The 23,339-nt window shown below is 33.7% G+C and overlaps 1 protein-coding gene across 8 annotated transcripts in view; it reads right to left on the reverse strand.

Annotated features, from left to right (window-relative positions):
• Positions 1-23,339, reverse strand: part of LOC101897802 (proteoglycan Cow) — a 267,481-nt gene that overhangs the window by 77,469 nt on the left and 166,673 nt on the right. For all 8 annotated transcript variants that reach the window (XM_059132248.1, XM_059132254.1, XM_059132253.1 and 5 more), the window contains exons 3-5: positions 18,360-18,471; positions 8,480-8,582; positions 6,639-7,112 (exon numbers count right to left, since the gene is read on the reverse strand). In XM_059132248.1, the coding sequence (XP_058988231.1) occupies positions 6,639-7,112; positions 8,480-8,582; positions 18,360-18,471 (689 nt within the window). The remainder of the gene's footprint in view (positions 1-6,638; positions 7,113-8,479; positions 8,583-18,359; positions 18,472-23,339) is intronic.

The raw sequence follows: 23,339 nt of genomic DNA on the forward strand, positions 1-23,339 counted from the left end.
TCGAATTTTGAAATAATAGTACATTCTATTGACAAACTTTGTAAACATTTGTTGTAAAAAATTAGCGAACAAGTGGAAGATTTTTTCAATTTGTTATTCTTCTTTTGTCAAGTTTTTTCAATTTGTATTATCATATTGAATTCAGTGGATTTTTTTGTGAACAAAATAAATAAATAATTTTTCACCAAAAAAATGAAATAAGTGCGAAATACGATGTTAACTGACATCTACCTTTCAACTTTAGGGCCGACATCGTGGTTCAGCTGGAAGATGCGAACACATTTAAACAAATAAAAATTACCGAAAAAGCCTAATGGGGCTTATTTCAAAGCGTGGACCTACTTCTTTCATGTGACAATAATCCGTGCAATGAGAGCTGAAAATGCAAAATTCTTTGGGAGTACAATCAGTAAACCAAATATGTGGGTAGAAAGTAGTAGAGCGAATGGGACTCTTAGTAAGAAAAGGATTTATATCCTTCCACAAATTCTTCCCAAATATTCAAGATACCTTTAATCGTTTTTGCAGGTCATGATAGAGATCATAACTCACGGATAAGGGTACAACCCCATTTCATATTTATATAACCATCTATGATTTAAGCTATTTGACATCTTTATTTCTAAAGGGATAGAGAAACTCTTCGCATAAAATTTGAAATTTTCAGAGTAGGGTCCATATTGGTCTTGACCACATTAATCAATTGATTTGGCTAAAAAATGTATATATGCAACCTTGGGGTAGGGAACCATTTAAGTAAAGTGCCCACATTGGAGTATCCCCAAGTCCAGTTTCACATCTAACGTGCAGTCAGAAAAGAAATTTTGTATTCTACTGAATTTGTAACCCCCAAGAGAATATTGGTTGGGAACGTAGATTTGGGATGTACATCCATATGAAATAAATTGTGAAAACATGAACAAATATTTGTTGAATCGTCATTGAATTATACCATGATGAAAAATATGGACTTAATGGGGTAATGGGTGTAAAATAGCTATATTTTTGATTTGGCCTCTATTTGTCATATTGGATTATGTTTCGGAGAAGTGCCCATATAAAGGTACCTCCTGATTTTACCATATTTCAACGAATTTGGCTAAAAATGTATATTTGGGGTGGAAATCTTACACAAAAATTTCAACATATCTACAAAATTTTAGAATTTTATCCATGTAATTGTACCCCTTCAAGTCCACCTTTTGGCGGACAAACAGACGGACAGGGTTAGGGGGACTTATGAGGACTCTAATGCACAACCTGAGGTGCTAATGGGTTTAAAAAAGTAATTAACTTTGACTATTCTTAAATCATCCAGCCCTCAATTATGAGGTGTACAAAATACAATAAATTCCAAATTACTGCTAATTTGACTGGAAAATGTTGCTACGATTTTTACCATACTAAAAATTAATTTGATCCCTTACATGGGGATAAGATTGATATATACTTTTTAATAGATTTCTAGAGCACATCCACACATTTGAAGCCCACGGTTTAAATATTGAAGCCCACGGCTTAAATATGGGTACAGGTGTTTTAAAGCACTTTTAATCGACCAGTACGTGAACACTTATATCAGTCATATCTGTGAATAATTATGCTTTGACAAATATACATATAAGACAAGAACTACGGGCCGGCAACGCGGACCGGGCCAGCTAGTTACTTTAATAAAGAAATGTTTGTATGGTGCACATACGAGTAAATATGTGTAGTTGGCAAATAATGTAATTAAATTTTGTATGCATATTTTAATAATTTCACATGAACTTGGTAGGGGTTAGAGCTCAACTTGCGTACGTATCATAAGCTGAAAAGAGTATGTATTTTTCCATTTTCAAACTTATGTTGCATTTATACAGAAGCCACTGACGCTGTTTATTTTCTTAGCCTGTGGTACAGGGTATTATGTCTTTGTGCATTTGTTTGTAACATGCAGAAGGAAACGAAATAGACCCATAGTTCCCTTTGATGATCTTCATAGAATCACATTCTGAGTCGGTTTGTGCATGTCTATCCGTCTGTCCATGAATGTTTGATTCTGATTAATATTAAATTTTCTACAAATCATTTGTTTGACCCAAGAACGAACCCTATTGAAATTAGGGATCAGATTTGAATATTTGAAGATAAGTATGTCTGGCAATTTTTGTGACTATCGGTCCGATTTAGATATATTTCTCATAATTTTTTGGGCCGTTTTTTATTTTATTGTGCTCCAAATGTTTAATATTCGTCCAATTCGAACGAATCCAGTCCAGATGCTAGTACTTCAATGTTTGGGAAAATGGGTTTAGGTATAGCTGTAGCTCCCATGTATATGTTACAATGATATTTGGTATTTGGTAATATCTCTGCCAATTTGCCAGAAGAATAAATGTCGGAAATATCATCAAATTTTAGAATAAGCTTAGATTTGTTCGAATTGGTCACCTTTGGCACGAATTATTCAAACTGCCAATCAAAACGTCACACGCTGCTCGAATGTTGCTATGTGGTATTTTGGCCCATTATCGGCGAAGCGCTTGCTTGAGGTGATCGACACATTGGTATTTCTTAGTGCCAACCTTGATTTCCTAAATACTCCAGACACAATAGTCCAACGGATTGGTTTCCGGAAATTTATGTGACCAATGTGCGCTCGAAATGAAGCGAGGAACCTAATTTTGTAACCATTCTTGGGTGGCGCGTGCTGGGTGCGATGGTGCTGAACCCTGTTGGAATGTCCAAGGTCTGAGGCCAAAATTTTTGCGTGCCCAAGGCACACACCATCACCATGGCCGGCGCTTGAGTTCTGGTGGCCAACCGAAGGTGCACATTTTTAGCTGACCTCTTTGGCAAGTAAACACGATCATTTTGTTTGTTTACAAACTGCTGGACAACGAATGTTTTCTTATCGGAGAAAACAACATTCGGCAGTTCACCATTTTTGGCCAAGTGAAGCAACTCTTTAGCTCTTTTGAGTCTATTTTCCTTCTGTTGCGGTGTAAGTTCTTGTACTTTTTGGAAATTCAATGGCATTACCCCGAGCTCATTTTTCAATATTTGCCGAATGGCTCAGCTCACGAGCCATTTTTCGGCCACTGCGACTTTTCGATCCATTTCTGCTGATGTTGCTGTTTTCTTTCGTCCACTTCTTTACGACTACGCTACCAGGATCACGGTAACGAGCGATTGGCACTAGACACAAAAGATTTATTGACATTTAAGTGATGGAGTGATCTAACGATAGCCACTTGTGGTTTTCCAGCCAAATATAAAGAAATCACACTATCACGCTTGAATTCCATCACGAATAATTTTTTTCCTGGAAAATTCTCACTAAAATGCTTTTGTACGCTTGTAAACAATAAAACGATCTGTCACTGGAATAATTCATCATTCGTACCAAGGGTGACCAATTCGAACAAATCTAAACTTATTCTAAAATTTGATGCTATTTCCGACAGTTTTTGCTTTCATTCAATAAAATTTAAAAAAAATATGTAAAAATTATGGCCTTTGACTTTGTTGCAGTTTTTATCTCACCCTGTATATTAACGAAATCAGCAGTAATGTAGAATAAGTGGTCCGAAGTGCTCTTTTCATGCACTTAATTCCGAGTTATGATCTATTTTATTACCAAAGTATTATCCGATAACCATTTAAGCTGGTAGATTTCAGCCCTGTTTTGTAGCACTTAATCATAAAATTTTGTATTGCTACCTGTAAAGTTATAAAAATGTAACATGTTCTGTCGGGCGGCCCCACATAGAACAACAAAACTAGATAGACTCAGTTAGCCGAAATATGATGTCTTGTATACCACATTGTGGGTATAGCAGCAATGTTTCGGCTGTTACAAATTTTTGGTTCAACCATAGGAATATTTTGCCGACAGAAGACATTGAACTTGTCGTAAAAATAATAATAATAATAATAATAACAATAATAATTATAATAATAATAATATTAATAATAATAATAAAAATAAAAATAATAATAATAATAATAATAATAATAATAATAATAATAATAATAATAATAATAATAATAATAATAATAATAATAATAATAATAATAATAATAATAATAATAATAATAATAATAATAATAATAATAATAATAATAATAATAATAATAATAATAATAATAACAATAATAATTATAATAAATAAACAAATAAAATAAATAAAAAATAAAAAGAAAAATCGTATCAACAAATAATAAATTTGCTAGGTACCTTTTGGCACCAATAACTACTAGAAGGTAAGTATTGAAATTATTAGGAAACATAATTACGAAACTTTCTTTGAACCTCGGAATTTGCATTATTCATTTGTATTGCAAGACTCAAATAACAGATCTATATCTATAAAAGAGGAAAATGTTTGTACGTTTGTTTGTTTGTTTGTTTGTTTGTTTGTTTGTAATTTATGGACTCGAAAACTGCTGAATAGATTTTTCTGAAAATTTCCATATATACTGCAACATCGCCTGAAAGTAACATAGGCTGTATACATTTTTGAATTTCCACTTGGAACTGGAGATATAGCATCAGAATCGGAGGTACCTCCCAAAAATTTAGATTTTATATGAACATATCTATTGATCGGTTAAAGATACAGTATACAAATTTGGAATGTGTAACGGAATTTGGAACAAAAATAAGTTTGCTAAATTATATTGTAATCGGTTTAGATTTGGATATAGCTCCCATATATATTTTCCACCGATTTCGTTCATTTGATGCCTCAAACACAATATGAATGTTCGATTCCAATGAAATTTGGAATATGTGACGGGATTTGATCCGAAAATAAATTTGTCAAATTATATTGAAATCGGTTCAGATTTGGATATAGCTCCCATATATATTTTCGGCCGATTTCTAGCATTTGATGCACCAAACACGCTATGTATCCCCAATTTCAATGAAATTTGAAACGTGTGATAGAATTTATCTAAAAAAATTTATTTCCCAAATTATATTGAAATCGGTTCAGATTTGGATATAGCTCCCATATATATTTTCGGCCGATTTCATGTATTTGGTGGACCAAATAAGATATGTATGTCCAAATTTAATGAAATTTAAAATAAGTAACGGAATCGGGAGCAAAAATGAATTTTTCAAATTATATTGAAATCGGTTCAGATTGGATATAGCTCCCATATATATTTTCGACCGATTTCATGTATTTGATGCACCAAACTCGCTATGTATCTCTAATTTCAATGAAATTTGAAATCTGTAGGGGAAATTAAAACGAATATACATTTGTCAAATTATAGTAAAATCGGTTCAGATTTGGATATAGCTCTCATATATATTTTCGACCGATTTCATGTATTTTATGCACCATGCACGATATGTATGTTCGATTCCAAAGAAATTTGGAATATGTAACGGGATTTTGATTAGAAAATAAATTAGTCAAATTATATTAAAATCGGTTCAGATTTGGATATAGGTCCCATATATCTTCCGCCGATTTCACATATTTGATGCACAAAACACGATACGTATTTCCGATTCCAATGAAATTCGGCATGAGTGGCTAAATTTGGTACAAAAATAAATTTGACAAATTATTTTCAAATACGCTCAGATTTAATTATAGCTCCCATATATATACTCAGCCGATTTCACATATTTGATGCACCCAAAGCGAGAAAGACGAAATCTGGCACCAGAAAAAATTGCCAAATTTTATTGAAATCAGTTGAGGTTTGGGTATAGCTAACATATGTGTGGTTACAATAATAAATGTGACAAATTAATTGGAAATTAGTTAAGATTTGGATATAGCTCCCATATATATATTCTCGGCCGATTTCACGTATTTGACGCACCAATTTCAATGAAATATGAAAGGTGTGGCGGAATTTGGTGTAAAAGTAATTTTTTTAAAATTATATTTAAATCGGATCAGATTGGGATATGATTTTAATAAGAACCATTGACCCACAACGCCTTAGGCTAACACTAAACAACAACACAACAATTAATTTGAAATACGCTTATTACGGCGAAGTATGTTGCTATCTCGAATTCATTAATTGCAACAGAAATGCCACTCAACTTCAAAAGATTGCAGTTTACTGCACGCTTGGTATTTGCTATGAAATAAATAAATCAGAAGGACAAACCCTTCGTGTATGTATGTCATGTTACTGTTTTTCTAATGGTTTTGTATATTTACGCATTAAAGTAGTGCAATAATTTTTTTTTTTTAATTATAAAATTTGTTTTTTTTTAACCAACATATATTCGTAAATAAAATTTTGAATGCATATAAAATCAAAAGGGGTAGCGAAGCGCACCGGGTTCAGCTAGTATAACATAAAATCCAATCTAATACTCGACATTCAAATGAAATATTGAAAATAAAAAAAATTAAGAAAATGTATCAAAAGAATCTAAAATAAATCAAATATAATTTTGGCTTTAAAAATTTTGTTTAAAAAGTTATTACTAATTAATATCACGTTGAAGGCCTTAAATCTCCATATTTTAATAAAAACCCCAAATAATCCCTGACTTAATAAATCCAACAAAATTAACTGTCCTGTATTTTATTACATTTTTTAATTTTTAATAGTCAAATTGGTATTGTGTCAGCTGTCATGTTTATTTCTCACAAATTACTTACTCTTCATCCTCTTCGTCATCGTTGTTGGTATTCTTATTATCCAAGCCGGCGTTACTTTCATAGAACACATCATCCTCCTTGGATTCAATATCATCGTTGTTGTCATTCTTTAACAGGTTTTTGTTATTGCCATTTGAATTCTTGAGACTTGTGCTTGCCAGCTTGACATTACCACCGCCCATCAGATTGAGATTGGAATTGAGGCTGTTGTAATTCTTTTCCTCATTTCCTGATAGGATGTCAACGTTATTATCGTCTCCATTGCTGATGTCCATATCGTCTTCATCATCTTCGTTGTCATCGTCATCATCGGTCTCGTGATTATTGTTGTTGTTATTTATAAGATTGTTGTTGCTGTTGATGTTGCTGTTATCATTGATACGGGCATTATCATTGTGATTAGCCGCTGCTATGGCTGCGGCTCTACGTTTCGCCTGTTCTTCCAAATATTTTGATTTCGTGATAATTTCATCACTGCAAAGACAATTGGAGAAAGGTGCGGGCAAGATAATTAATTAATTGTTATGGTTGTGGAGAGTAGTGAAATAAAAATAAATAATTTAAATAATTGTTTGTTGTTTCTTTCACTACTGCAATTACATTAAACGCTAATTGCCTTAATGAAAATTAAAATCCAATTGAAATAATTGTTATGGTTTTAATATTGTATTTCCTGTAATGCTATTTTTGGCGGGGGATTGTGAGTTGGTTTTATATCACATTGTGATGAGGGTAGGTAATCGTTTTTGGGTCCCCGTGGATGTAAAACCTTATTGCCAAAAATATTTGTATACCCCCCACCATAAAATGGAGGGTATATTAAGATTGTCATTCCGTTTGTAACACCTCAAAATATACATTTTGGACCCCACAAAATATATATATTCTTGATCAGTATAAAATTCTATGTCTATGTCCGTCTGTCCGTGTATCCGTCTGTTGAAATCACTCTAGCTTCCAAACGAATTGAAGTAGATTGAAAAAATTTTACTCAAATGTACATTATATTTGTAGGTCCACGTCTTGGTATAGCCCCCATATAACGGTACCTCCCAATATTCGGTATTTTGATGATTTTAGTGACTTTATTCACCGCAATTGTTTCAAATTTGGTATTTGAAGTTCGTAATGGATACTACAGGCTATGACAGACAATTGTCTGTGCAGGTCCACGTTTTCGTATAGCCCCCATATAAAGGAACCTCCCCGATATTCGGTATTTTGATGATTTTAGCGACATTATTCACGGTTGTGTTTTTAAATTTCGCATTTGAACATGTAATGGATTTTGACATGGACCTATGCAGGTCCATAGGCCCTAATATTACAGTTACATTCGGCATTTTTATGATTTTAACAGAGTTTTTAACAGATTTTATTGCTTTTGAGAATTGCCAAATTCGTTCCAAATGGCGGAGGGTATTCAAAGTTCGGCCCGTTTTTGTTCTTTACCTATGCAGGTCCATGTCGCCGTATTTACCCCAATATAACAGCTACATTCAGTATTTTTAAGATTTAAACAGAAATTTTAACGGATTTTATTGTTTTTGAGAATTGTCAAATTCGTTCTAAATGGTGGAGTGTATTCAGTTGTAGGAAATTAAAAATTGGGTCATCGTTTTAATACAAAATTCATAAATATATTCTATATATATATATTGACTAAATTTTCAGTCAATTATTTTATGATATATAAAAATTATCTTCCAATAATTCATCATTAATCAGAGAAATAATCTTATATTTTTCCCAAAAAAAAAAACAGTTTTTAATTTACAAATATTGATACGAAGGTTCAACATCAGAAGCGATGTATGTAACATTTGCCCTTTGACACTTACCGATTTTTGTGCAATTCCTTTTTGGACACGCAAACTGCACTATATTCATTTTCCAGCAGGCATATTTCACGTTTCTTGCAGCTCAACGGGCGGCAAAGATCGCCTAAAAAAAGAAAAGAAAAAGAGAAAAAAGTTGCAGTACAGGGGGAAAAAATCTAATTAAAATTTAATATTTGCCAGTTTTTGCTTTGCTCTGACATACATACACATGTACACAAAACCTTATGACGGTGTTGTGGTAAATTGTTTTGCTCTCAGCAGCTCAAACATGAGAACAATAAAAGTTTTGCTAATAAAATAAAATTTAATAAAAAGGAAAAATTAAATTGCTTAGAAAAGTAAAGTAGGTCATATTTAGCGAGCAATTGTGTCTCCCACTCTGTCTGTCCGTTGCAGTGCAATCAGTGATAGTTATAACAACAATAATGGGACTGCATGTCTAGCAAATGTCGGGTTATATGTACAGACATCATAAAGAGAAAAACTACAGCTGTTGCTTTTTGATTCAATTTTTAACTGTGGGGCAGCATACACTTACGAGTATTACTCTAGTATTATGCTATTTATTTTTGTGTGTACTCTCGTTTTTGTTTAGAAAATCACCATGTTCTCCAGTCCAGTGGGTTTTGTATGTCTGTAAATGGTAAAAAAACCCATTATCCAGCAATATCCCTAGGCATTTGCAGTTTGCCATCATTTGTTGCAAAGAATAGAAGAACAAATTTCCAAACCAAGGCATCAGCCGACATATGTGACAGTTTAGTTCTCCCATTATGGCCCTGATGTCTCACAAGAACGTTTTAAAGTTGAAATTATGTTTTTTCACTCTTCAGTTTTTCCACGACATACGTGGCTCGAGTTTCCTAACCGTAAGGTAGCCACATTGTGCTACGCTCCAATAGCCCACTTTAAAATACATATATATGAGAGCTAGTATTTATTTTGCCTCAAAATATTCTCTTTCTGAACGAGACATTTTGTTGGGTATATTTAAAAAAGGGGGTGAGGAATATTAGAGACCGCTATGAAGAGTGTCCAAGTTATCGTAACCAATGTTTATTTTACAACACGACAACAAAAAATAATAAATCTACTATTGAATGTAAATAGTTTTAATATTCAATGTTTAGTTTTGATATAAGTTATAAATTAAAACTTTTAATCTAACCAATTTTTCCGTATGAAAGGCCTATACTTGCTTATAAACTTCAGCTTGTTGGTATTTATACCCTACAACACTATGTGTTGGGGGTATTATATTGATTGGGCCAAAAATTATGTAACACCTCGAAATATTGATTTCCCACATAGGAAAGTATATATGGATCTTCCTATCTCGCCGAGATGAGTCGATCTAGCTATGTATGTCCGTCCGTCCGTCTGTCCATGTTAATTTGTAATCACGCTACAGGTCGCAATTATGGCCCGATCCTTACGAAATTTTGCACGAAGGTGGGGTTAGGGTCAGAATAGAAGCCAATTTCTTTTGGAGATGATAGCCAAATGTTTAGGGGTTGAAATGGACCAAATACTGAAAAAATGTCGGATTTTGCAGTAGCTATACAGGTCGCAATTATAGACCAATCGAATTTCGCATGTAGCTAGAATTTAGGGCGGGGAAGAAGCCTACCAATTTGGGTGGTCATAGGATAATATTTAGTGGGTAAAATAGACCATATCTTTTGTGTCGAAAAAATTCAAAATTTTTCATCAAACCGTGAATATTTTAAATCCCGGCGAAATCACGAAGCCATGACAAGGTTACTTCAGACCTTTACATTGATGTTAACATGCAACAAATCGGATATATAGCAAAATATGTGCGATATCTATCAAAGAAGATATGCTTGAAAGATCTCTTATATGTCGAGAACGGCTGAACTGATTTCGACAGTTCTCATTAATTCAGAATGGCCTCTTGGCAGGAAAGAAAAAATGTCTAAAAAATCGCATAAAAATATCTCTCTAAAGATGAAAATATTGGTTTTGTAACATTTTCTCATATTTTTTCAATTTTGTCATATTTTTGGGTTATTTTCAATAAACATTTGGTAATATTTCTACAGCTAACAAAACTAAGTAGTTAGGATATCAGGATATCATATACAGATCGCATTTATGGCCCGATCCTAACGAAATTTTGCATGGGGATCAGAATAGAAGCCTACTCTTTTTGGAGATAACCGCCATATATTTAGGGGTTGAAATGGACCAAAAAAACTGCAAAATTATCAGCAGGTCGTAATTATTGCCAGATCCTCACGCACATTTGAATGGGGGTTACGGGCATTGCAAAAAGCCAAGCAGTTTCCAAAAATATTCAATGTGTGAAATAGTTTGCCAACTTTTGTAGACAAAATACGAAAATGTCCATTCCAGTGACTTTTTGGAGAATTCACAAATGCAGGAAAGACACACTTCTGACTATGTCGTTAACGCTGATTTCGTTGAAGAATATAGTCAAATGTCTGTATCTCATATAGATGCGTTTCAGTCAGAAACCAATAATAAATGTTAATCTTTTGCCACTTGTGAGAGATTATAGGTGTTTGAGAAATATTGGTTCCAGATCTAGGAAGACCATTTACGTGCAACATCTTCCAATAAATTGGAAATGAGCAAATTAGTTAAAGTTGCTATTATTCGAAAATTAGAGAACGAAACCTGATGGTTTTCTTTTATTATTTTCACAATATCTTGTGGAATTCTTCCGAGTATCTCGCCTATATGAACTGTATCGTTTATTATAGTGTTGTAGGGTATTCAACGGTCGGCCCCGCTCGACTGTAGCCTTTGCTTACTTGTTTTTCAATAAAATTTGCTCAAAGTCACAATATTAAAGATGTCGTATCCCTAATATGATTATTGAAATTGCCCCAGGTGGGAAGTATTCAGACGCATTTCTTGGCTGAATCTGCTGTAACTTAGTATTTTTGGTTACCAATGAGTAAGCTAGTTCCATTCAGAATTTAGTCCATAAAAATTTATTTTTGTCCTATAGGTGTATGTTAACTTTCGAATCTTGGAATCGAAGTGATATCTTGATGTCTTAATTAAAAAAGGTATATGGTTTTTTTATTATAGTACTGATCGATGTTATGCTTTTGAGCATGGCACCTTTATCAAAAATGATATGTCCCCTAAAACCTCGAAATATTTAATGGGTGTATAATTTAGAATGGAGTAAAATGAAAAAAAAAAAAAAAAAAAAAAAACTAGTAGATTCTTGCAGATTCTGGAACAGAGCAAAAATGAACAATTCAATATTGTACGTTAAATAGACAAAATCTCATGCGATAAAAATATATGTATAACAAATATTACGAAAAAAACATACTTTTTATGGCAACTTTTTATGCGTTTTTTGTGCTATTCAGAATTGTGAAATTTTTCGATTTGTCGTTCTCGAGTTATAAGCGGGCTTCCTAATATCTCCTTCCTACAGGGTGAGATAAAAAAAACTGCTACAAAGTCAAACGCCATCATTTTTAAAGTTTTTTTTGTATGAAAGCGAAAAATGGACGGAAATAACATCAAATTTTAGAATAAGTTTAGATTTGTTCGAACTGGTCACCTTTGGCCAGAATTGTGACTGAGTCCTCTTGGAATTTCCAATATCTGCGGCCAAATTGTTTGGGTGCCCAAGGCACGATCGATTAATACGAGTAGAGAGCGACCATCGGCTTTTATGCCGGCCTACCCCATCACCGTGGCCAGCGCTTGAGTTCTGGTGGCCAACTGAAGGTGCACTTTTTCAGCTTACCCCTTTGACAAGTAAACACGATCATTTTGTTTGTTTACAAACTGCTGCACAACGAATGTTTTCTCATCGAAGAAAACCAAATTCGGAAGTTCACCACTTTCGGCCAAGCGAACGAACTCTTTAGCTCTTTGAGTCTATTTTCTTTCTGTGGCGGTGTAAGTTCTTGCACTTTTTGAAATTTCAGTGGCTTTAGCCCGAAGAAAACCAAATTCGGAAGTTCACCACTTTCGGCCAAGCGAACGAACTCTTTAGCTCTTTGAGTAACTTTTACGCCCACTATTACGATTTATCTAAAATCTTTATATTTGCCAAAATAGTGAAGATATCGGTTTGAGAATTATTACACGAGATGCTGTTGGCTTTCCACCCTAAGTACTTATTTAGGGGCTGAGGAACGCGCCTACTTTTAAATCTGTCTCTCTATATGTAAAAGAAAGTTGTGTTAGTTACTACTCTTATAACATAAAGACCGCCGGTCTGATTTTAACGATTTAGACAAATTTGGAATTGCCTCTTGGCTGAAAAGAATAAAATCCAAAAAAATCGCGTAAAAATGTGAAATTGGAACATTTTCATTTTGACTTTTAAAATGTACAATACTAATGTTTTATATTGCATATTTTTTTCCATTTTGACTTACTATTTTCGAATGTACATTTGTAGAGTCTTTTTTTTTGGAATTCTAATATGATATGTAGGTTTTTTTGGGTAGTATAAAGCCACTACGGATAAAACTGTTATTTATAGATTTATGTATTTATTCGTAATACCCAATAAATACATAAAATCTATAAATAACAATAGAACAGTGTTTGGCTTGCTTGTTTGGGATACCATAGTATTTTGTTGTTGCAAAATCGTCAGGCAAAATCCCATTATTGTTGTTTTTATAAAAACAACGTTTGTTTATGAGTGGAGAACGATGGTAATGTTTACCAGGGGGTAAGGCAGGGAATACCTAGGTTTCGGAAAGAGCCACCAATCCTCATCAGTTCCCTTGTTTCATGTTTCAGTTCCCTTGATTTTGCAACAACAAAATACTATGGTATCCTAAACAAGCAAGCCAAACACTGTTCTATTGATAGACACAGGCACGGTCGACGAAGGGGTTTTTGTTGTAACATGGTTATGTTATTTCGTTCAGGTTATGTTACTTCGTTCAGGTTGAACGAAAGCATAACAAGTGGAGAAAGATGAAAATGTTTATAAGTGCGGTTGTAAGATTTAGAAGATTTTCCAAAAGAATTTTAGTTTTATGTAATTCTTTTGTTCCTCTTCTATTGAGCTTACGATCTCGTCACTTGGGTAAAAAAATGTTTTTTGTCATAGAATATCCCAGACAAGAAACAAGGGAACTGATGAGGATTGGTGGCTCTTTCCGAAACCTAGGTATTCCCTGCCTTACCCCCTGGTAAACATTACCATCGTTCTCCACTCATAAACAAACGTTGTTTTTATAAAAACAACAATAATGGGATTTTGCCTGACGATTTTGCAACTATAAATAACAATTTTATCCGTTGTCGCTTTATATGAAAATTCTAAAATCGGGAAAAATCTACAATTTTTCAATGGAATCGAATTTCAAAATAATACAGTATTTTTTGCTTACCTGCACAATCAAAAATTGCACGACATCTTGTACAGCAATGCCCAAAATGCAGGTAGCTTCATTGCATTTATCTGCACAATGAAGCAGGTATCTTACTTACGTGCACAAAAAGTGCAGTTATCTTTAATTTTCTATTCGTGCACAACAAAGCAGCAGCAGCATAACCATCTTTTAGTGTGGGAGACGAAGCGAGAATATGTTTTTAATGCATGCTCTTTTCTTGTGTTGTTATTGTTTTTGCGAATACAAAAACAAAAACGAAGTGGTAGTTTTTAATGTCTTTTTTGAGTTTCCAAAAAATTTTCTTGTGCAGATAAATACAACTTTTGTAACCAAATTAAAAAAAATTACCAAATTTTCGAGGCAGGAATGTCCAATGTGCAGCTATCGATTGGGCACTTAAATACAATTCAAATAAAGGGATTCAGAAAAAAATGGCATAAAAAAAGTTTTTTGGTCTGCAAAGGCCAATGCGCAGCTAATGTTGATGCAGGTAAATAGAAACCACTGTAGTACATTCTACCGACAAACTTCGCAATCACCTTTAAAAATTTGCCGCAAAAAAAAATTAGCGAACCAGTTGAAGATTCTTTTTTTTTTCTATATTGAAGTGTACATTTTTTTATTGGTTTGAATTCTGTATGAATAATATTGAAAATGAAATGAGGGCGCAATACGATGTTAAATGCTTTCTACTCCAGGACCTACATCGTGCTTCAGCTGGAAGATGCGAACACATTTAAACAAACAAAAATGACCGAAGAAGCGTTATGGGGTTAATTTAAAAAATTGGGCCTGCTTATTTCATTCGCCAATAAATTGTCAAATTAGAACACAAAATGCAAAATACATTGGGACAGTCAAATACCGGCTATAAAGAACGCAAAATAGAAATTCTACCTAAACATTCAAGATACCTTTAATCGCTTTGGCAGGTCATTATATGGATCATAACCCCTGATAACGGAACAACCCGATTTCAAGTATATTCTACATTTTAACCATATTTTTCGTACTAATTTTAGCTTATGTTGATAATTTAAGAAGAAACCATTATCACGTTTTGGTATAACCATCATATGATTTAAGGTATTTTCGGGGTCTTGGCCGCTTTTTTCATTTTTTGGCCCTTATTTGACATTTTGTTCCTAAGGGGGAAGAAAACCTCTTCTTATAAAGTTCTGCTTTTCGGAAAAGTGCGCATCTTAGTCTTGAGGCTACCTGTGGTAAAAAACCCTTGGGTAGAAAATCATCTTACAGATAATTATCCTCATAGGAATTTATTTAAGTATAGTCTTCACATTAGTATACCCCCAAGTCCACTTTCCCAACCAATGTGTGGTCAGAAAACAAAATTTGGTATTTTATTGAATTTGTAACCCCCAAAGAGAATATTGGTTGGGAACGTAGATTTGGGATGTACGTCTATATGGGACTCATTCAGTCGGAAATTGTGGTAGAAACATGAAAAAATACGAAATTATAAAGTAACTTTACTGGATCTCCACCGCACAATTTAAATGACAAATAATTAATGTCCATCTTACGGTAATCGGAGCAAAAGAGTAATTTTTTTGGCTATTCTGACAACATTCTGCCTTCAAGTATGAGGTGGACAAAACTGAATACCACGCAGTACGGGATTTTAAACGTTGGAAATACAAATTTCAAATTATAGCTCATTTGAATGCTTTTTACAATATCAAAAATTAAGCTGAATTTTCACACGGTGCTATTATAGACGTTCTTTATCATATAGGTCTTTAACACTCAAATTAAAGCGTATAGCTGAAAAATAAGATCAGGCTATTCAAAATATCTAAAACCGACGGTAATTATAATTTTTTCTATGAATATTAATTTATATTTAGTCATGGAGTCATTACTCAAGTCGTTACTTATAATCAAAATTGTGCCGCCTACATAAGTCCGATCTGTGATTTATTATGCTTTAAAGACTAAAAGTACGGGCCGGCAACGCGGACCGGGCCAGCTAGTAGTCTATATAAATTTTTGAAATTCCACTTGGTAATGGAGATATAGGTGATCGGAGGTACCTCCAAAAGATTTAGATTTTATATATTGATCGATTACAGATACAGTCTCGAAATTTGGAATATGTAACTTATAAATGTAAATATAACTTATCAATGTAAATTATATTAAATTCAGTTCAGATTTGGATATATCTCCCATATATATTTTCGTCCGATTTCGTATATTTGATGCATAAAACGCGCGGTGTTCGCAAAATTTTAATGAAATTTGGAATGTGTGATGGAATTTATCTAAAAATATGTTTTCCATATAATATTGAAATTGGTTCAGATTTGTATACAGTCGCCATATATATTTCCGACTGTTTTCATGTATTTGGTGCACCGAACACACTATATTTTTCCAATTTCAATGAAATCTGGAAATAAATTTGTAAAATTATATTGAAATTTGTACAAATTTGGATATAGTTAATACATAATTTGTTCGCCTGAAATCGTGTATTTGATACACCAAACATGTATGTCAAATTTTAATGAAGTTTTAATTTATTTATTTATATATATAGAATTTAATTTATATATATAGAATGCCTCCAATAGCCACAACAATTTTGAATGCATATAAAATCAAAAGGGGTAGCGAACGCACCGGGTTCAGCTAGTTTAGTATAAAATGAAAACTTTTTATACCCTTCACCATACATAGTATGGAGCGTATATTAAGTTCGTCATTCTATTTGTAACTCATCGAAATAATCATTTTAGACCCAAAAAAGTATATATATTCTTGATCAGCGTAAAATTCTAAGACGATTTAGCCCAGTCCGTTCGTCCGTCTGTTGTAATCACGCTACAGTCTAAACGAATTAAGATAGGAATCTAAAATTTTGCACAGATCCCTCTTTTGTCTGCAGGCAGGTCAAGTTCGAAGATGGGCTATATCGGTCCACGATATCGTATAGCTCCCATATAACGATACCCCCCGATATGCGGTATTTTGATGATTTTAGCCACATTTTCTAATGGAATGATCTGAAAATCCACACAAGAAGTTCCTTGTGGGTACTTTATCCCTTGAAAGAGAATTATATATATAGGACCACGATATCGTATAGTCACCATATAACGGTACCCTCTGATATTCGGTATTTTGATGACTTTAGCCACATTTATCAACGGAATTGTGTGATCGTCCACACAAGGAGTTCCTTGTAGGTACTTTATGCCTTGGAAGAGAATTATCTATATAGGTCCACGATATCGCATAGCCCCCATATAACGGTTACCCCTGATATTCGGTATTTTGATGATTTTAGCCACATTTTGTAATGGAATGATCTGAAAATCCACACAAAGAGTTCCTTGTGGGTAAATTATCCCTTGGAAGAGAATTATCTATATAGGTCCATGATATTGTATAGCCCCTATATAACGGTACCCCCCGTTATTCGGTATTTTGATGATTTCAACAACATTTTTAACGGAATTGTCTGAAAATCCACACAAGGAGTAACTTGTGGGTACTTTATACCTCGGAAGAGAATTATCTACATAGGTCCACGATATCGTTTAGCCTCCATAAAACGGAACCCACGATATTCGGTATATTGATGATTTCAGCCACATTTTTCAATGAAATTGACTGAAATTCCACACGAGGAGTTCATTGTGAGTACTTTATCCTTTGGAAGATAATTATCTATATAGGTCTACGATATCGTTAGCCCCCTATATAACGGTATCCCCGATATTCGGTATTTTGATGATTTTAGTTACATTTTTCAACAGAATTATCTGAAATTGATCTCAAGAGGTTCTTTGTGAGCAGTTTACCCCCTGACATATATAGGTTAACGATATCGTATATCCCCCATATAACGGTACCCCCGACATTCGGTATTTTGATGATGTTAGCCACATTTTTCAATGGAATTGTCTGAAAATCCACACAAGTAGTTCCTTGTAGATACTTTATGCCTTGGAAGAGAATTATCTATATAGGTCCACAATATCGTATATCCCCCCATATATCGGCACCTTCCGATATTAGATATTTTAAAGATTTTTAGAGAATTTTTAATGGATTTTATTTTTTGAAAATTATCTAGTTCGTTCCAAATGGTGGAGGGTATTCAAAGTTCGGCCCGGCCGAACTTACTGCTTTTTTTACTTATTTAAATTTTTTCGTGTTTTTTATTTTTTTTTCCAATTTTTCTATTTTCAACAATGTTTAGCAAACAGTTGTATTTCCACTTTTTACAATATTTTGATAGTCCTTATTTCACGAAAGAGTTAAGTAAATATTATCCTGAAAATCGACAATTATAAAACGAACCTTAATAGTCTAATTATGTATCCCATTATATTGAGGAATTCATTCATTCTAGATAAAATGTTTTTAGACTTTACAGCAAATTATAGTGGTGTAGGATATGGCATGTTCAGTCACGCCCGTCTATAGACTTGCATACTTATATTTTTATGTGTTAAATTTGTAGTACTCACTTGTTGGATCGTGTATCCATCGTTTGCGTTCACCATTCATGCTTGAACCGATGATGCCGATGCCTGAGCCAGATACGGAATTCTTTGATGTCATTTGGGCATTTTTATTAACCTGAAATTAAATTAAAAAGTAAACAATTGTTATTTTTTGTTTTATTGTAATTCAATTGCAAATTATTTAGGTAATTATTTTGCAATTAATTTTAATTGTTGTTTATTTTATGTGGTGGGACAGTACAGAGATGCATACATATATTTGTGCTTTTTGCTGGACCCATTAACCTCTTCGGTGTATGAAAAAAAAACAGAGTACAACATTTTACAATGAACAATCAATAGCTGTGAAAGTTCAATCACAACTAACGCATCGTCTGAGTGGTCTAAAGGACCCTTGTGTATGTTTGTATGTGAGTGTCTCTCTGTGTGTGCTTTTCATTTAATTTGCCACACTCTGTTAACGCTTTTCAGCATAGTCTTTTGGCCGCATTTTGTTGTCAAAATTAATTGCTCTTTTTGCATTGCATGTTGCTTGACCATTGTTGTTCAATGTGGCCTTGTTATTTTATGATTTCTTTATTACTCAATGCAGTCGGCTTGCAGCCGTTTTAATCGTATTGCGTATTCAGACTGAACGACAGCGGACATAATAATGATTGCGGATTGACTTACACACACATACGTTCGAATATCTGTTGTCATCGTTTATTTTTAATATGTATATAATTCATACATAATTGATTAAATTTGCATAATTTCTTTTTCTCTTAACCCCTATCTGGGGAATTGGCGTTATGGCAGAGGTCACACCCGTTGCATTCAGTGGAAATTGAATAAATTATGTGAAAGTTTGTTTTTAATTGGATTTCAAACAAATTTTAATGAAATATTTAAACCGCGCACTCAAAGGGATTGATGCAGTTAATATGTTTTCGGGGGCGTATGAGTTATGCAAGCTGCAGGTGTGTATTCGATATATTAACTTCGTTTATTTGTTACATTAGACAAGCATTTTGTAATATCGACCGCATGTTTCACTGCATGTTCGGATTGGTCTTACACCAATATGAAAAGAGTTATGTTATTATAATGTAAACAAAGTACCTTTGAATTACAAGAAGTTTGAAAAATTGTAGGATATTTTACAAAGCGAAAAGGTATATTACTAATTGCCCAGCAGTAAATATATGGGAACATAAGTTCAAGTCCGACTAAAACCCATTTCGATACTCTGCATGTTTAAAAAATAATTGACGTCAAGTGTGGAATCAATTAATTTAATGCATTATAAATCACAGATCTGAATTATGAAAGGGGCACGATTTTTATACCCTACAACACTATGTGTTGGGTATATTATAAGTTTGATTGTGCCAAAAATTATGTAACACCACGAAATATTCGTTTCCCACATGGGAAAGTAAAAATATGGACCTTCCTATCTCGCCGAGCTGAGTCGATCTAGCTATGTATGTCCGTCCGTCCGTCTGTCCGATGTATCAATTTTTTTTGCCACAACTTCCTACTGAATGAGTCTCAGTTTGGCATTTATTTATTTCATATAGACTTACACCCAAATCTACGTTCCAAACCAATATTCTCTTGGGGATTAAAAGTAGAATACACTAATGTAGGGACTATACTTAAATAAATGCCTACAGGGTGAGATGAAAAACTGCAGCCACTAGTCCGACAGCTGTTATTCCAGTGACAGTTCATTATATTGTTTATAAGCGTTCAAAAGCATTTTGGTGAGAATTTTCCAGAAAAAAGTTATTCGTGATGGAGTCCAAGCGTGTTAGTGTGATTTCTTTATATTTGACTGGAAAATTACAAGTGGCTATCGTTAGAGCACTCCAGCATTTAAATGTGAATAAATCTTTTATGTCTCGTACCATCGCTCGATACCGAGATATTGGTAGCGTAGCCCGACGTCAAGGAAGTGGGCGGAAGAAAACAGCAAAATCAGCAGAAATGGTTCAAAAAGTAAAGAAGCGACTTGATCGAAACCAACGTCACAGTGGTCGAAAAATTGCTCGTGATCTGAACAATGCGCAATATTCCATTCGGCAAATATTGAAAAATAAGCTCTGGTTAAAGCCATTGAAATTCCAAAAAGTACAAGAACTTACACCGCAACAGAAAGGAAATAGACTCAAATGAGCTAAAGAGTTGCTTCGCTTGACCGAAAGTGGGGAACTGCCGAACTTGGTTTTCTCCGATGAGAAAACATTCGTTGTCCAGCAGTTTGTAAACGAACAAAATGATCGCGTTTACCTGTCAAAGAGGTCAGTTAAAAATGTGCACCTTCTGTTGGCCACAAGAACTCAAGCGCCGGCCATGGTGATGTTGTGGGCCGCCATAACAGCCATTGGTCGCTCTTTACTCGTATTAATCGACCGTGGCATCAGAACAAATGCCGAATATTATCGCGAAAATATTCTGAAGGGTGTATTAAAGCCTTGGGCAAACATTTTGGCCGCAAACCTTGGACGTTCCAATAGGACTCAGCCCAATCTCACTTAGCACGCGCCGAAGAATGGTTACAAAATGAGGTTCCTCGCTTCATTTCCAGCCCACAATGCCCACCAAAATCTCCGGATACCAATTCGTTGGACTATTGTGTATTTTGGAAAGCTAGAATGGCATTAAAAAATACCAAAGTAAGTATATAGATATTATAAACGGAATGACACGCTTAACATACTATCCATACTATGGTGAAGAGCATCAAATTCAATATGCATATTTCCGCTTGCGATTGAAATATTATTTAATTTCCTTATAAAAACCTAAAAACAATACCACAATAAATTTGGAATTGACTGCAACCCACATCATAGCCATAAACGCGAGTGTAACAATCGATAATTACATATGGTATTTTTGAGTTCAGTTTCGCTAAGAAAACACTGTGACTAAATGGCAACCATAGACTGGGATATGGCAACCATAGACACTCAGTTTGATAGTTTTTAAGGTTTTCGACTGTCAAAAGATTTTAAATGACGAAAACGTCATATACCCGAATATGATATAAAAAAGTCATAAACGTTTAAAATATTGCAATATCCCAAACAATGCGTCTCAAGTTGGTTATCATGGATTTGGTTATATTTTTATAATAAGCCTGACAATATTCAATTAGCGTGTATATCCGTTCTAGTTTCCCTCAAAAACTCTTATTATTTGCTTATGTATACGACTTGTTTTACGTATGTGTAATACGGCGGAAGAGTATGTCATATAGATTCCATAATATTTTAGCATAAGAATATCTCATATTCTTTATATAGCAAGTCCCAGTCATTAGCTCATAACTTATATTGAACTTACTGAGTACGACTTTATTTAGTAGATGTTATCAATCGTCCAATTTTCCATTATGTCAATGTTTTGAAGAAAATAGTAATTCAATAGCCATCATAAAGTTTTCGCACTAATAAGGAAATATAAATTTACAAATATTAAATTTATTAATGTTAATATTTGAAAGGGCAAAATACCTAACAAAATTGCGAGGAAGAATTGAAAATAAATCCATATTTTTTCGATTTCTTAAATTGAACTGCTATATATATCAAATTAACTAACATTGAGAAAAGAGGAAGTAATTGCTAGAAAGTTATTTCTACATTCATGTCTCAATATATATATGTATACACCCAGAGACACCATATAAACTGAACTTCAAATAACGGTCATTCTTAACTCTTAGTCATATCCGTTCTCACATTGATATCTCCTCCATACATTTCCTTAGATTGGATGCCGTGCACATCCAACATCGAACATTTCTAACATTTCAACATTTTGGTATTTGGCATTTGTTCTTTTCAACTGAGTGGTGCTACATTTTGGCATTTATATCCTTTATCTGCAAAAATGCTGATAGAACATCAATATGAATGTAAAACTATTAGAGAAGTGGCGGAAGGCAATGAATGAATTCCATTGTCAAACATTGACTTTCGAAGTGGATGTAAAAGTTTTTGGAGATGCTCATACTTGTTTTTTTGTTTTGTTGGAAAATAATAGTACGAAGATATCAGTAGGTTTACCCTCAGCCTATGGCTTAACCTAAGTTTTTGGGAATCTTTGAACTTTTGATAAAATATCTTATATTGCTACATATATTTAGATATGTAATGTAAGAAAAAATATGAGATCAATTTCAATTTTTTTAAATTTATTTAAGTTTAATTACGTTTCATACCCTACAACACTATGTGTTTGATTGGCCCCAAAAGTATGTAACACCTTGAAATATGGGTCCTGTATATGGGATGTTATATATGGATCTTCCTATCTCGCCGACCTGAGTCGATCTAGCTATGTGTACCCGTCCGTCTGCTCGTCTCTGCATGTTAATTAGTAATATCGCTACTGATTACAATTAAGATCCAATCATCACTAAATTTTGCACGAAGGTGGATTTATGGACAAAATAGAAGCCTATTGCTTTTGTAGTTGAATAGGCCAAAAACTGAAAAATTTACTGATTTTTAAGTTGCTCTACAGGTCGCAATTATATTTTTATGTAAAAAGCACAAAGATTTACACTAAAACGCGGCGAAAACACATATACATTAAAAACCAGTAAAGAAAGTCTTACAGTCGGGCGGGGCCTACTTTATGATACCCTACACCACTTTGCTAATTTAGTAGAGCTCCACATAACAATTAAAAGTTTTAATGGGAGAATTTAATCATACACACTATGATTATAATTATAGTTTAAAGTTCAAAGACTAAATATGCCGAAGCAGTTGAATCTTTTAAATTCGGACTTGTATTACCCATTTGGTGCAAAATTAATTTGGCATACTTATTTTCAGGCCTAATTTGGTTGTATGTGCAAAATTCCATCCCATTTGGGCAAATATTAGACGTTTGGTGCATAATAAAATCCAAATCGGACGAAGTTATATATGGGAGCTATATCCAAATCTTAACCAATCTTGATAAAATTTGGCAAAGATA

The sequence above is a fragment of the Musca domestica genome, unplaced genomic scaffold (genome assembly GCF_030504385.1).
Source record: "Musca domestica strain aabys unplaced genomic scaffold, Musca_domestica.polishedcontigs.V.1.1 117, whole genome shotgun sequence".
NCBI lineage: Eukaryota > Metazoa > Arthropoda > Insecta > Diptera > Muscidae > Musca > Musca domestica.